The sequence below is a fragment of the Salmo salar genome, chromosome ssa11, assembly GCF_905237065.1.
Source record: "Salmo salar chromosome ssa11, Ssal_v3.1, whole genome shotgun sequence".
Classification (NCBI taxonomy): domain Eukaryota; kingdom Metazoa; phylum Chordata; class Actinopteri; order Salmoniformes; family Salmonidae; genus Salmo; species Salmo salar.
Window position 1 is genome coordinate 20,831,811 of NC_059452.1, and position 15,034 is coordinate 20,846,844.

General features: G+C 44.8%; 1 protein-coding gene across 1 annotated transcript in view; it reads left to right on the plus strand.

Annotated features, from left to right (window-relative positions):
- The window catches only part of LOC106562218 (protogenin A), a 43,193-nt gene that overhangs the window by 15,060 nt on the left and 13,099 nt on the right, over window positions 1-15,034 (plus strand). Inside the window, exons 3-10 of the mRNA XM_014126945.2 lie at window positions 1,083-1,227; window positions 1,425-1,558; window positions 1,714-2,010; window positions 2,115-2,274; window positions 2,711-2,958; window positions 4,609-4,773; window positions 8,067-8,372; window positions 10,761-10,949. Of these exons, the coding sequence (XP_013982420.1) occupies window positions 1,083-1,227; window positions 1,425-1,558; window positions 1,714-2,010; window positions 2,115-2,274; window positions 2,711-2,958; window positions 4,609-4,773; window positions 8,067-8,372; window positions 10,761-10,949 (1,644 nt within the window). The remainder of the gene's footprint in view (window positions 1-1,082; window positions 1,228-1,424; window positions 1,559-1,713; window positions 2,011-2,114; window positions 2,275-2,710; window positions 2,959-4,608; window positions 4,774-8,066; window positions 8,373-10,760; window positions 10,950-15,034) is intronic.

Sequence of the window (15,034 nt, forward strand, 5' to 3'; positions counted from 1 at the left end):
GTAACATGCTGGTTTGTTTAGGTTAGTTAGGGCCTCGGGAACCCCGTCTGATATCCGATGTCTGGTGCTTGTATAACACCTCATTTGAGGGAGAACTGGAGCTTATGCATTTTCAAAGAGAAGGTGAGAGACAGGGCAAGGTTTTGTAAGGAGAAAAAAAACAACAGCTGATTTCAATAGTGGACTAACCAACATCTCAGGGCAAAAGGGTCTTCCTGTGACTGTCATGATTAGACGGCAATGCATCAACACATGAACTCTGTCTAGGCTGTAAGGAGAGGAGGTCAGGGAGAGAATTTGTCTTGGAGGGGTAAGGTTGGATGGATTGTGGGGCTCTTTAGATCTTGTTGTCAACAGCCCTTATGATTATTATTGGCAAATGTTCAATCTCAATGCTAACGTACACCATTTAGGTTGATTTTAATAGGATATAGCTTTCTTGTTGGAACATGGCAGCTCGTTGGCAAGTAGTTTCATGGACAATTATATGAATAAAGGGGATTAAAGAGGATGGCAGTTGGGGAAGGGATCATTTCGGTATAATTGTGCACATAGATTTTCCTATTTTCACTGAAAATTCTAAGAATGAGGTTCAGCTTCACAGCACTACAGTCTCACTATCAGGCAGATGCTGAAGTGGGTTGGCCTTTGCTGGGTATGGGCTTTAGTGAGATGGTAACCTGAAAGTGAAGTAATGTATATTTATAAGATATGCCTGGCAGCTCAATATATTCCCTTATTTCCATAAATGTCATTGATTTCCATTTTAACTGAACAGTGCCCTTAAGTCCTAAGATACAGAGGCTTAGTTTGACTGATAGAAAGACATGTAACCTTATCCACCAAGATGAGCTGCCGAGCAAGAGAGGATATTGGGCCATGAACATACATTTTTGTGATGATTGGTCTTATAGATCCGAATGGGGGAAAATACAATACTAGAAAAACATAATTTCACAGTTCTTGCTTTCTAATGGCTGCATTGCTAGTAATCATATCTTTGCAAACATGTATTGTACATTAGAGAATGTGTCTACTGTTGTAGTACACAGTGTCTCACCATTCCTTGTTTTGTTCTGTAGGTATCTCCCCCTTTACAAATCAGCCAACTTCCATTGTGGTGACAGAAGGATCAGTCGCCCGTTTCACCTGCAAAGTCACTGCAAGCCCTCCTCCCATCATCACCTGGGAGTTCAATCGGGTCACGTTACCGCTGGCAACTAAAAGGTATGCATTCTCATTATTTCATTATCATGCCATGTCATTAACTTTATCTGTAGATGGCGTTTGAGATTATTGTAGAAGTCTATTACGATTTTAAACTGTACATGTCAGAGGGATAGAAATATCAGAGCTGTGTGCTCATCCACCATTATATATGATGTCAGTTGTATTGATTGTCTTTGTGTTCTTGTTTTTCCCAGAATCACAGTCCTGCCCAGCGGCGTTTTGCAGATCCATGGGGTGGAAAAAGGGGACGCTGGGAACTATCGCTGTGTGGCGACCAACATCGCCAACCGTCGCCGGAGTACGGAGGCAACCCTCACTGTCACTCCAGGTGGGAGATAGTGGAGAATTAGCACTCTTTTCAGATTTAAACATAATATATTCACAAGCATTGCATCAAACATTATAAGCCCAATAAAAGCCAAGTTATATTTATGTTGAGTAGTGAAGTGGGCACCCTGGTCAAATCCTGTCTCCCCTCCACAGCTCCAAGCCCCAAACTGCCTCAGAGGCCTCGTATCATCGCCGGGCCCCAGAATGCCACTGTGTCCCTGCACCAAAGTACCATCCTGGAATGCATGGCTACAGGGAACCCCCGACCCCTCATCTCCTGGAGCCGAGCCGACAGCAAGTCCATCGACGTGTTCAACACCAAGGTGCTGGGCAATGGCAACCTCATCATCTCTGACATCAAACCCCAACACGGAGGAGTGTACATGTGCAGAGCCACTACCCCTGGCACGCGCAACTATACCATCGCCACAGCCAACATCACTGTGCTAGGTAAACACATGTTAGTCGTCTGTGTAGAGCTCCTATAAGTGCCAGTTGTTATTACAGACATCATTGTTGGTGTTTGTTACATCTATGACTTTTCCCTTATCCAGCGCCTCCGTCCTTGGTGGAGTGGCCGGAGAGCCTGACCCGTCCGCGTGCGGGCACGGCCCGCTTTGTGTGCCAGGCTGAGGGGGTTCCCCTGCCCCACATCACTTGGCTGAAGAACGGAGAGAAGGTCCACTCCAACGGACGCATCAAGATGTACAACAGGTCTGAGCTCTAACACCAGATCAACTGTGGCTAATAACTCTCTGTTCCTGTTTGTCTCCCTCTCAATTCTTTATTTATCTGATCATCCCATTGTTTTATAAATCCCTGCCTTCTAACCACCAACCATATTGTATGTTCTGCTGTAAGTTAATTGAAACAGAATCCCTAATTCCTTTACCCCACAGGTAGTTGTCTTTGTTGATAGTTGCCCTTTCCCACAGAAGAAAGGAAGCTGAATAATTTACAAACGTGCTAATGGCATTTCAGTGGATTTCCCACTAATTTGCTTCCTCTGCTGGTACCACTGCCTTGGCTTTTTAACGGTTTCTGATTTGAAAGAGAATGATAGAGCTGGTAAGCAACGGGTTAAGTATTGGTAGGTGAAGCTGGAGGAGGGACAGAAGTCTAATATGGCCATGTGTGTTTTGTCCCACAGTAAATTGGTGATCAACCAGATCATCCCTGAGGATGATGCCATCTACCAGTGCCAGGTAGAGAATGAGCAGGGCTCTGTGCTTTCCATGGCCCGGCTCATAGTGGTGATGTCAGAGGACCGGCCCAGTGCGCCCAGGAACATCCGGGCTGACACTGTATCCAGCTCTGCCATCTTGCTGGCCTGGGAGAGACCACTGTACAACTCAGACAAAGTGATCGCCTACTCTGTGCACTACATGAAGGCTGAAGGTGAGACATGATGGCCAATTCAGGGGAGCGCCTCTTCTATGTATTGTACCTTTTCAAACAGAAACTCCTTTTGATGTTGGCAGGATAAAGTTAATGTCGTATGTATTAGGGAATTCCATATTAATGGCCTTGGTAGCCCCAGGAGTTAACAGTTGACACTGTTTAGAGTCCTGAATGCTCCACTTCCTCCTTGCCCCCAGAACGGAATGTGAGAGATTGACCATCTGTTGTTAATAGTTGGTTGCTGGGCAGAGGTCAAGGAAAACGATGATTACTGCACCGAAGAAAGAACAGCAGCTTACTCTGTACAAACAGGACTGGCCTTCCATAGGCGATCTCAAGCCCTGTGCATGGGTTTTAAAGGTGCAGGAACACCCTACACTAGATGAGATGCAGGATAGACAGGAACTGATCACACGAATACAAGGCCTGCACTGTTGTCACTAGTCACCCCAGTCATTGACTGCTGGACCTTTAGCTTTCCTGGGAACCTGTATTGTTGATGAAGAGGCACCAAGAGTCACATTCAAACAATGTAATAGTTCAGCACAAATGTTATCCAGTTCATTCAGGCACTGTTGTTCATCGCCGGCTATGGAATACCATTGTATAGGCCAAATGTATGAATTCCATGCAGCAAAAGAAACACCTGCTAGGCTATGTAAGGATAAGGACGTTAACGGAACTAAGTTAGAAAATCTGCCCCTTTCTCCTTAAATAACTGCTCTCTGTCAAGGATTTGGTGCACTTGATTAAGATTACGTGAAACATTCTGTCCGGTCCCAGAGAATGGCTGGCCGTTGAGATTGACAGGAGTGGTAGCACCAACGCATTCTGCACCTGAGGTCTCAGACACAGAGCCTTGGCACTAAATGGAGGTCCCAATGAAAGGAGGAACTAATTAGTCTGTGTGTTGGAGTGTGCTAATCCAACAGAGGAGATTCTGTCAAGGCACTGGGACAGTGTGAGCTGGACTGGGAGGGAGGCTTTGTGTGTCTTTTCAGGGAGGTTTCCTGGGCCTTTCAGGCCCCTGGACAAGGCCTTTTCTGTTTACTCTCAAGGATCTTGTTTACCAGGTCAGAAATCAGGCTGGACGATTCAATATGTCCTGGCTACAAGTGAGTCTTTTGTGGGACCTTCCTAATCTGTGCTAATTAAACTGCTATTAGGCTCAGCCAGCAATGTGGGAAAATTGAATACTGGAATTTGGCTTGAGCAATGTTGATGAAATTGTCTATAAAAGGGGAAGGAACCAGTTTGATTGAGTTGACACTTTGTGTATATTGTCCATACTGAATGGACCAGAAGCCCACCGTTAGAGACAGATGTACACCGTAACTTTGTAAGAATCAGGTGCCTCAGACAAGGAGGTTCCTAAAGCCAAAGTGATGATGTTCTAATTGCTCTGTATACTGAGAGAAATCATTGAATGATGATTATGGAAAGTTATCAAAAGTTGTCTTTGTACTCAGAATGTACGTAAATCTTCATAGACTCTTTTATGATTAGGTCCCCCTTTAGTGCCCTAAAGAGTTTGCATTGAAGGATCAGATCCCCTCTGAACTCGTTGCCTGTGCATGCAGCTTACAGCTCTGTGGGTGGTAATTGATTCATTGATTAAATGTGTGCCCTTTTCTTCCCTCAAACCAGGCTTGAACAATGAGGAATATCAGGTTGTCATTGGCAACGACACAACCCGGTACATTATTGATGACCTGGAGTCAGCGCGGAACTACACCTTCTACATCGTGGCCTACATGCCCATGGGAGCCAGCCGCATGTCAGACCATGTGTTCCAGCACACCCTGGAGGATGGTGAGGCCTCGTCGTTAGCTCCCACATACACAAACATACAGTCCACCCTGGCCTTTATCGGGCTGTAACCCAGGGAAACAGCCATAACTGTCACCCCAGGCTGAATAAAAACACCCCCAGATGAATAGTAAAGAGAATGCTTCATATTGATCCTGTAGTCATTGTGTAAGGTCTTCTATCACTCTAATGGAGGACTCAGAGGATGTTTTCCAGTGTGTTTAAACTGTAATGAATAGACTGTAGAGAGTGGGCAGTACTGTAGGTCCTGTAATGAATTTAGTGGGGCTGACCCCTGGCTGTCTAATTGGGGTCATCTCTAAGAGGTGCGCCAGAGGAATAGAGGAGTCTAATAAGGAAGGATTATATGGTGGACCACTCGGCTGATTAAACATTAGTCAGGCTGATATTTAGAGATCAGGAATGACCCTCTCTACTATAATCTAACTCCTTCACAGATCACACCACCCCATGAAATGTTTCTGCACTGTGCAACCGTGACTACCACTTATGATCAAGGAAAAGTACATTTCTTACATATTCCATAGAAAATAACTGGTCTATTGTCCTTGACTAAGGGAACATCTGTCACATGATTGCATACCAGTCTAAATCAGATCACATTACAGGTCCTACATTTAGAACTAGGAATAGATATAGTCCTTGGTTCACTCCAGACCTGTCTGCCCTTGACCAGCACAAAAACATCCTGTGGCGTTCTGCATTAGCATCGAATAGCCCCCGTGATATGCAACTTTTCAGGGAAGTTAGGAACAAATATACATAGGCAGTTAGAAAAGCTAAGGCTAGCGTTTTCAAACAGAAATTTGCATCCTGTAGTACAAACTCAAAAAAGTTCTGGGACACTGTAAAGTCCATGGAGAATAAGAGCACCTCCTCCCAGCTGCCCACTGCTCTGAGGCTAGGAAACACTGTTACCACCGATAAATCCACTATAATTGAGAATTTCAATAAGCATTTCTCTACGGCTGGCCATGCTTTCCACCTGGCTACCCCTACCTAGGTCAACTGCCCGGCACCCTCCACAGCAACCCGCCAAAGCCCCCACCATTTCTCCTTCACCCAAATCCAGATAGCTGATGTTCTGAAAGAGCTGCAAAATCTGGACCCATACAAATCAGCCGGGCTAGACAATCTGGACCCTCTCTTTCTAAAATGATCTGCCGAAATTGTCGTAACCCCAATTACTAGCCTGTTCAACCTCTCTTTCGTATCGTCTGAGATTCCCAAAGATTGCAAAGCTGCCGCGGGCATCCCCCTCTTCAAAGGGGGTGACACTCTAGACCCAAACTGCTACAGACCTATATCTATCCTACCCTGTCTTTCTAAGGTCTTCGAAAGCCAAGTTAACAAACAAATTACCAACCATTTCGAATCCCACCGTACCTTTTCCGCTATGCAATCTGGTTTCAGAGCTGGTCATGGGTGCACCTCATCCACGCTCAAGGTCCTAAACGACATCATAACCGCCATCGATAAGAGACATTACTGTGCAGCCGTATTCATCGACCTGGCCAAGGCTTTCGACTCTGTCAATCACCACATTCTTATTGGCAGACTCGACAGCCTTGGTTTCTCAAATGATTGCCTCACCTGGTTTACCAACTACTTCTCTGATAGAGTTCAGTGTGTCAAATCGGAGGGCCTGTTGTCCGGACCTCTGGCAGTCTCTATGGGTGTGCCACAGGGTTTAATTCTCGGGCCAACTCTCTTCTCTGTATACATCAATGATGTTGCTCTTGCTGCTGGTGATTCTCTGATCCACCTCTACGCAGACGACACCATTCTGTATACTTCTGGCCCCTCTTTGGACACTGTGTTAACTAACCTCCAGACGAGCTTCAATGCCATACAACTCTCCTTCCGTGGCCTCCAACTGCTCTTAAACGCAATTAAAACTAAATGCATGCTATTCAATCGATCACTGCCCACACCTGCTAGCCCGTCCAGCATCACTACTCTGGACGGCTCTGACTTAGAATACGTGGACAACTACAAATACCTGGGTGTCTGGTTAGACTGAAAACTCTCCTTCCAGACTCACATTAAGCATCTCCAATCCAAAATTAAATCTAGAATCGGCTTCCTATATCGCAACAAAGCATCCTTCACTCATGCTGCCAAACATACCCTCGTAAAACTGACCATCCTACCGATCCTCGACTTCGGTGATGTCATCTATAAAATAGCCTCCAACACTCTACTCAACAAACTGGATGCAGTCTATCACAGTGCCATCCGTTTTGTCACCAAAGCCCCATACACTACCCACCATTGCGACCTGTACGCTCTCGTTGGTTGGCCCTCGCTTCATACTCGTCGCCAAACCCACTGGCTACAGGTTATCTACAAGTCTCTGCTAGGTAAAGCCCCGTCTTATCTCAGCTCACTGGTCACCATAGCAGCACCCACTCGTAGCACGCGCTCCAGCAGGTATATCTCACTGGTCACCCCCAAAGCCAATTCCTCCTTTGGTCGTCTTTCCTTCCAGTTCTCTGCTGCCAATGACTGGAACGAACTGCAAAAATCTCTGAAGCTGGAGACTCATATCTCCCTCACTAGCTTTAAGCACCAGCTGTCAGAGCAGCTCACAGATCACTGCACCTGTACATAGCCCATCTGTAAACAGCCCATCTATCTACCTACCTCATCCCCATACTGTATTTATTTATTTATCTTGCTCCTTTGCAGTATCTCTACTTGCACATTCATCTTCTGCACATCTACCAATCCAGTGTTTAATTGCTATATTATAATTACTTCGCCACCATGGCCTATTTATTGCCTTAACTTACCTTATTTGCACTCACTGTATATAGACTTTTTGTTTTCTTTTGTTCTACTGTATTATTGACTGTATGTTTTGTTTATTCCATGTGTAACTCTGTGTTGTTGTATGTGTCGAATTGCTATGCTTTATCTTGGCCAGGTCGCAGTTGCAAATGAGAACTTGTTCTCAACTAGCCTACCTGGTTAAATAAAGGTAAAATAAAAAAACATCTATTTATTGTGTACACTTGCGGACTTGCTGAATTGATTTTCCAGTATGACTGAGTGTGACGCACAGTGAGCTGATTTTGTGTCTCTGGGTTTGTTCATTATAGTCTCAGTAGCTAGCTGTTACTTTAGCAATCACAACTCTTCCTTTGGTCCCCACCAAAACACGATACAAAACAACCAGAAATATAGACAGAAACCAGAGACAGTAACACAGTAATGAACAAGTTGGTGACTGTATAATCCTCTACATGACCACTCTGTCTCCCTTTCTACAGTGCCCCTGCGTGCCCCAGAGCTCAGCCTCACCAGCCGCAGCCCCACAGACATCCAGGTGTCCTGGCAGCCCCTTGCAGCCAAGCTAAGCCGCGGCCGGGTGTCGGCCTACCGCTTGTCCTATCGTACCAGCGCCGACCAGGCCGTCTCCCAGCTGGAGCTTCCTGGGGAGAAGACCCAGTATCTCCTGGAGGGCCAGCAGCCCGACACCATCTACCTCCTCCGAATCGCTGCAGCCACTAGCGTGGGCTGGGGGGAACAGTCAGCCTGGACCTCCCACCGCACCCCTAAGGCGTCCAGCGCCAAAGGTACTTACACATGCTCCTCAGTAGTAGCGATGAGTTATTGGCTGCTCCCTGATGGTCCAATGCTAGGTTTCTGCGTGCACATATGATGTTTGTACAGATATGATTACAACTGTATGACTTCTAATCAATCAAAGTCAAAAGACATAAGTAAGCCATAACATCTTTGATGAACCGGAATTTCAACCTTAGATTTGTGAAGCTACCAGCCTGCCACATCACATAAATAAACATGTAAAGCCTTACTTCCTGCACTGACTTATCATGCACAGTAAAACCATCATGCCTTGCAGGCGCACAGTGAGCGCACACTTCCCTCTAACATAATCAATATAGGAGCAAAGAGGCTGGATTATCTCTATACCTTTCTTCTTCCCAGTCCTCTGCTGAATGTGTGAGAGAGAGCCATGAGAAGAGCGTCCTCTCTAATAATCTTGTTAAGGCATTGCGTTTGTTACTCCATGACCTTTGGCCCTCTCTGTCAGTAACATCGGAATGGCTTCAGTCATGGGTCATAAAAGAGAGGGACCCAGGCCTCTGGGTGGGAGGAAGAATAGTTCTGTTAAGAGCTCCATCTGAGCCTTAGGGGTGGGGGAGGGGACTGCTGCCCTCTCTCTCTCTGTCCTTTTGGAAACAAACAGGATCTTTTCTACAATTCTGCCAGGATCATGTCGGCTGAATAAGCATTCTGTCAGTAGAACTGAGGACCAGGCTCATTTCTGCTAGTGTGTGTTTGTGCCTGGCTGTGTATCTATGTGCCAGGCTGGGGCGTGGTATGGATGTGCCTCTGGTTGGGGGCTGCAGGCTGGGAGCCGGTTATTTCCATCAGATAAAGCCAGTGAGCAGCTGGGTGGAGAGCATTCCTGTTTTCAAGGAACAAGACAAGCTACAGAGTCAACTTGCTCCCAGCATGCCACCCTGCATCTCTTACAATACAATACTTTTTGGTGACTTTGCCCCTATTTGTCCAGCAAATTATTTCTGGGAAATCGAAATTAGCATGTTTCTGCCATGTTGAGGGTTTACTCTTAATAATTTGGGTGTCCCAAACAAATGTGTTCCTGAACAAGTCTTTAATTTGTTAAGGGCTAGCTAACCTTTATTTTATAAATAGTTGTGGACTGTCAATAGTAGCAAGGCTCTGAATGGTATCTGAATATGAAGCAGACCTTTATGAACACATTGGTGTGGCCTGGCCATTGGGCTTAAGGTAAAGAAGGCCTGATCGGGTAGCGGGGGTTGGGTGTGGGTGGGTGTGGGTGGGTTTCATATTCTCCCTTGACTTGGTACTATTTCAGATGAGCTGGTTAAAATAAAGACACCTGAGTAAAAATGAATAGTCATGCAGGTTGAGCTCTGTATATAAGTAGTACACATGAGCTTTAAAAAGAGAGATTCTGTTTGAACCTTACATCCTCAGAACTGTACTCAATAAATCAAATTGTATTGGTCACAATCACATATTTAGCAGATGTTATTGCAGGTGTAGCGAAATGCTTGTGATAAGAAATAACACAAACAAAAACAATACTGCAAAGTTGCTTGGGAGCTAGAAGCAGAGCTGCCAAGTCTTCATGTCTCCCCACAGTGACTCTAACCACAGATCTCTCTCTCTTTGTGTCTCCCCACAGTGACTCTAACCACAGATCTCTCTCTCTTTGTGTCTCCCCACGGTGACTCTAACCACAGATCTCTCTTTCTTCATGTCTGCCCACAGTGACTCTAACCACAGATCTCTCTTTGTGTCTCCCCACAGTGACTCTAACCACAGATCTCTCTCTCTTCATGTCTGCCCACAGTGACTCTAACCACAGATCTCTCTTTGTGTCTCCCCACAGTGACTCTAACCACAGATCTCTCTCTCTTCGTGTCTCCTCACAGTGACTCTAACCACAGATCTCTCTCTCTTCATGTCTGCCCACAGTGACTCTAACCACAGATCTCTCTTTGTGTCTCCCCACAGTGACTCTAACCACAGATCTCTCTCTCTTCATGTCTGCCCACAGTGACTCTAACCACAGATCTCTCTTTGTGTCTCCCCACAGTGACTCTAACCACAGATCTCTCTCTCTTCGTGTCTCCTCACAGTGACTCTAACCACAGATCTCTCTCTCTTCGTGTCTCCCTACAGTGACTCTAACCACAGATCTCTCTCTCTTTGTGTCTGCCTACAGTGACTCTAACCACAGATCTCTCTCTCTTTGTGTCTGCCTACAGTGACTCTAACCACAGATCTCTCTCTCTTTGTGTCTGCCTACAGTGACTCTAACCACAGATCTCTCTCTCTTTGTGTCTGCCTACAGTGACTCTAACCACAGATCTCTCTCTCTCTTCATGTCTCCCCACAGTGACTCTAACCACAGATCTCTCTCTCTTCCTATCTCCTCACAGTGCCTCTGGCCCCTGAGCTACAGTTGGAGCCTCTGAACTGCACCACCATCATAGTGCGCTGGCAGCTGGCACCAGGAAACTCTGTCAGCGTCCAGGGCTATAGGCTGTTCTACCACGAGGAGAGCCAGGCTGAGAGTTCCCCCATCCAGCTGCGTGTCCAGGACAACAGGCACACCATTGGAGGCCTGGGTGAGTAGACTCCACATAGTACACCCGACCTATGATCTCATTGTTGCTGATGACACTTGTCTTGATTTTGGATTTCAATTGCAAGATTAAGAATATGTTCTAGTCAATGCATGGTTACACAATGAAAGTCCTCCTTAAATTGGATTCGGATCAAAGATGCTCTTAAAAAACATTTTCCATGTCCTCACCAGGCATGTTTAAGGTCTTTTTAGGATCAGAAAAGCCCATTAGTTTGTCCTTCCCAAAGTCTTTTCATGTGAGTTGTGGGGACTCATGTCCAGAGGTCCAGATAGAAGCCAACCCCCCATGACCTTACGGCCCTGGCCTGGTTTCCATTGTATGCCCCCGCAACAGCTTTAGAAATAGCTGCTAGCTGGGACTGAGGAAGGGGTGTTGGGCATATGCTGGTTCTCTGGCCTCTGGGTCAAATTCATTTTGTCACGTTGGAGAGTGTGGAAGGAAAGGGAGTCCCACACCACTGCAGTGGACAACTGACCATCTGTGGCCAGAGGAGGTCGACCAGGTGGCCAGCAGCTGAATTTTGAATCAGGAAGCTCTGGCACTAGACCAGGATTAGAAAGCATAGAGGGGGGTAAATACAGTATGTGTCCCCTTTTACCTTTTTGTTTTCTTGCTACAGTTTGTGTTTTGTTTTGTCATGGAGAGGTCTTACTGTGAGGGGGCGATAATTATGACTGCTGAAACTTCCTACATTTTGCCACCATCTGTTGTTTAGAATAACACAAGGCTATATTGTTGAGCAGGTTTTAAAGTGCTGTACTTTATGAAATATATGTTGTTTTGAATCGATAATTATTTTTCAAAATAGAGTATTTTTATAAAGCTTGAGGTAAAACCTATTGGAGAGATAAGAGAAAGAACATATGAAGTCTGGCTTTTTGTGTACATTCTCCTTTTCCTCATGAACAACATTTTCCTCCTGGAATAATGAACATAGTGGACAAACAAGTTGTAGTAATGTGATATAGATAGATATCACCAAAACACACTTACTATGCCTTGGTTTTTCATTAGTTTCTCATTGAAACAGTTTAATGACCTCAATTGTGCTTGTTTGATAGAATAGCTGGCAGAGGTGTATTCCAGGGCTGTCTTTAGAGGAGAGGGAAGCTGTTATTGTGGAGCAGATTTATGGTGTGTTTTATGACTGCTGTGAGCAGAGCATTTGGAGGAGAATTCACATCAAAGGCTTTCATTGTGTTAGGCTTTAAGGGCCACAAAAGAGACTTAAATGACCAAGAGTCAACCGAATTCAGCCCCTCACCACTGGTAACTGAGCTTATCCATGGAATGTGATTTGTAGTATGACATGTTGAAGAGAAGTATGCATCTCATTTATCTTCCCAAAGGTTTCCCCCCTCAGGGGAGAGACTTCCTGTTGGAGAGGAGACACAGCAGTTTAATTTGTCACGTATTACTGTCAGTGTCAGATAGGTTTTAGGTACGATTTCAGTGCCTGTCCATGGCACCACACTTTTACAACGTTGAGTTCAGTAAGTGGCGCGTTAAACAGAGAGACAGCTTAAGATAAAAATACTGACTTGACTCAATTTTCCCTTCGGATATGCTTTGGTCAGTTTAGTGTGACATAGATAATAAACCAATATGAGAAGTGTAACATTAAGTAATTTTTTCTTTTAGTGGAGGTGACCCACATCTCCAAACAGGGTATTTTAATTAAAACTGGGTGTTCTCATCAATTTGGGTCTGCTTTAATGTCCATGTTTGCCCATAATTGAGTAGTCCCTGTCTCGATTTGACCTTCCACGAACAGAACAGCAGTGGAAAAGGGCATTTCCTTATTGAGTTTGTTCACTGTTGTTTGATGTGACAAACCATGACTTATGTTCCTTAATAAACTATCCTGATGAGCAGAGGTGTCTGCTCTGCAACCAAGAAAACAACCAGTCACATAAACAAGCATAAACGGTGGTACACATATTGTGCCCGATAGGACATTGTTTTCTTGCTGACTTTTAATCAGTCTACTTACTATTGAATTGATGAAGTGTTTTATCCATTAGAAAACACTCTGGATACTTATCATAATAATATTATTTAACCTCCATGGCATGTCTGAAGTAGAGAGCAAAATGGAGCTTCAATTAAAATGTTAATTGGATTTTATCCAGGATAAAGGATTAAGCTGTAATGTCTCTGATAGTATTGCAATTAATAGAGGCTTTAACTTTAACTCTTTACTTCACCCAAGGACACTTGTGACAGTGACACAGGTTTGAAAACCACAACCACACACAGCCTAGAGAATGTGTTCGATCAGTCAGGGATTATGAACAACACCAATCTCACTGAGTGACTTGATAAGTATTTCTGATCCCTGGGATCTAAATTCACTTAGCTGATGTGGTAAAGACAACAAGCCAACCGTTACTGTATTATTGAGTCAATGTTGCTCTAAAGTGCACAAATAACATACCTCTCTAACAGAAGAAAAGACATGAACATGGTAGACTTCTGAATCTGTAGTAGATACAGACCAGCTCTGCTCTGGCCATTACTAAATGATCTCTTAAGACCATTCCACATGACTGAAAGGGCTCTCTAAGTTAGGAATGTGAGAGGTTGTAGCTCAGTGTATAAATGACATGGTGTTGAAATACTGAGGTCCTCCCATTCATGTTTATTCTTCCTGTGGCATAGCCTCCCATACCTGTTGGCACCAGGACTGTGTGTACGGTAGTAGATTTATCTCATAGCTTGGGGCCATCTTGCCCATCGTGGAGTGGTCTTTTCTCTGGGAAAACATTAGTTATTGCATGCCTGGTGTCAGATAAAAGATAGATGGGTATTAGTGAGCCCACTACATCAATAAACTGTGTGTGTGTGTGTGTGTGTGTGTGTGTGTGTGTGTGTGTGTGTGTGTGTGTGTGTGTGTGTGTGTGTGTGTGTGTGTGTGTGTGTGTGTGTGTGTGTGTGTGTGTGTGTGTGTGTGTGTGTGTGTGTGTGTCAGAGGGAGATATACGCTCCCCCTATGATATATGCTGCTTTGTGGATCAGTGTGGGAGTTGACATTTATGGCCCTGACTCAGACCCTTCTTGCTGTGGCCTGGGGGGCCATTCTCAGGGCAGAACAAAGCCTTAGGGGCCTGCAGGATCTGCAAAACGGTTGTAAAAAATCAGGTGACCACAAACAGCTCAAGAATTTCCCCTCAAATACAAACTGGCATCATAATTTATGGGGAGAGCAAAGCCGAGCAAGATTAGCCCAACAGGCATGACGGGAAAATGAACCAGCTTTACTTTGGTGTATCTTTAAGCAATGGCAGGGTTAGGCAGATTGTGTATTATTCTGAGGAAATTAGTTATGAACTTTTCTCAAGCAAAGTGAGTAAGGCACAACAAGTTTGAGTGATTTTGTTTTTGTGATATCTAAGAAGAAACATTTGGCCTTGAATCTACACACAGGGGGATTATTATGTGGCAACTGAAGCATATCTTATCTTTGTGAGGGATTTGGTGTTGTTGAATGAACCAGGGCTAACACATTTCCTTTTGACCAGGGTTGGCGGTTAGTGCAAGCATGGGTGACTCCATACAGAGGGGGAGGTTTGTGTGGACACCTCTTATCTTCAACCATGGAGATCCCTGATAACCTTATCCAAACCATGTGTATTTCTCACAGATTTTAAAATTAACACTTCAAAACATTTCCTTTTGGAAGTTCAATCACTTTTGCAAGTTCTGAATTTATTCTAGGTCAGAAAACAAAGTATAACCCTAGGTCACTCTTAGGTTACAAAGAGCAGTTAAGCTGAACAATTGAGCTTACCATATCTAATCATGCTTTCATTATATCGGCTATGAAATTGCCCATTGAAGAGTTCTGCTCTCTCGCTTCACCATTTCCTCCTATTGGCACTATTTATCATCACCTATTAAGTGACTTATTATTTTTGTATCTTGGTGTTTTTTTCCCCTTTTCTGCTCAGTTCCCCTGCTTACCCCCCCCCCCCCACCTCCCACCTAAGAGCAGCATCCATAACCCCTCCTTTGGCAGGATTTAGCTTGCCCAGATTCCATGTCAAAGGTCATGGCCCAGATGT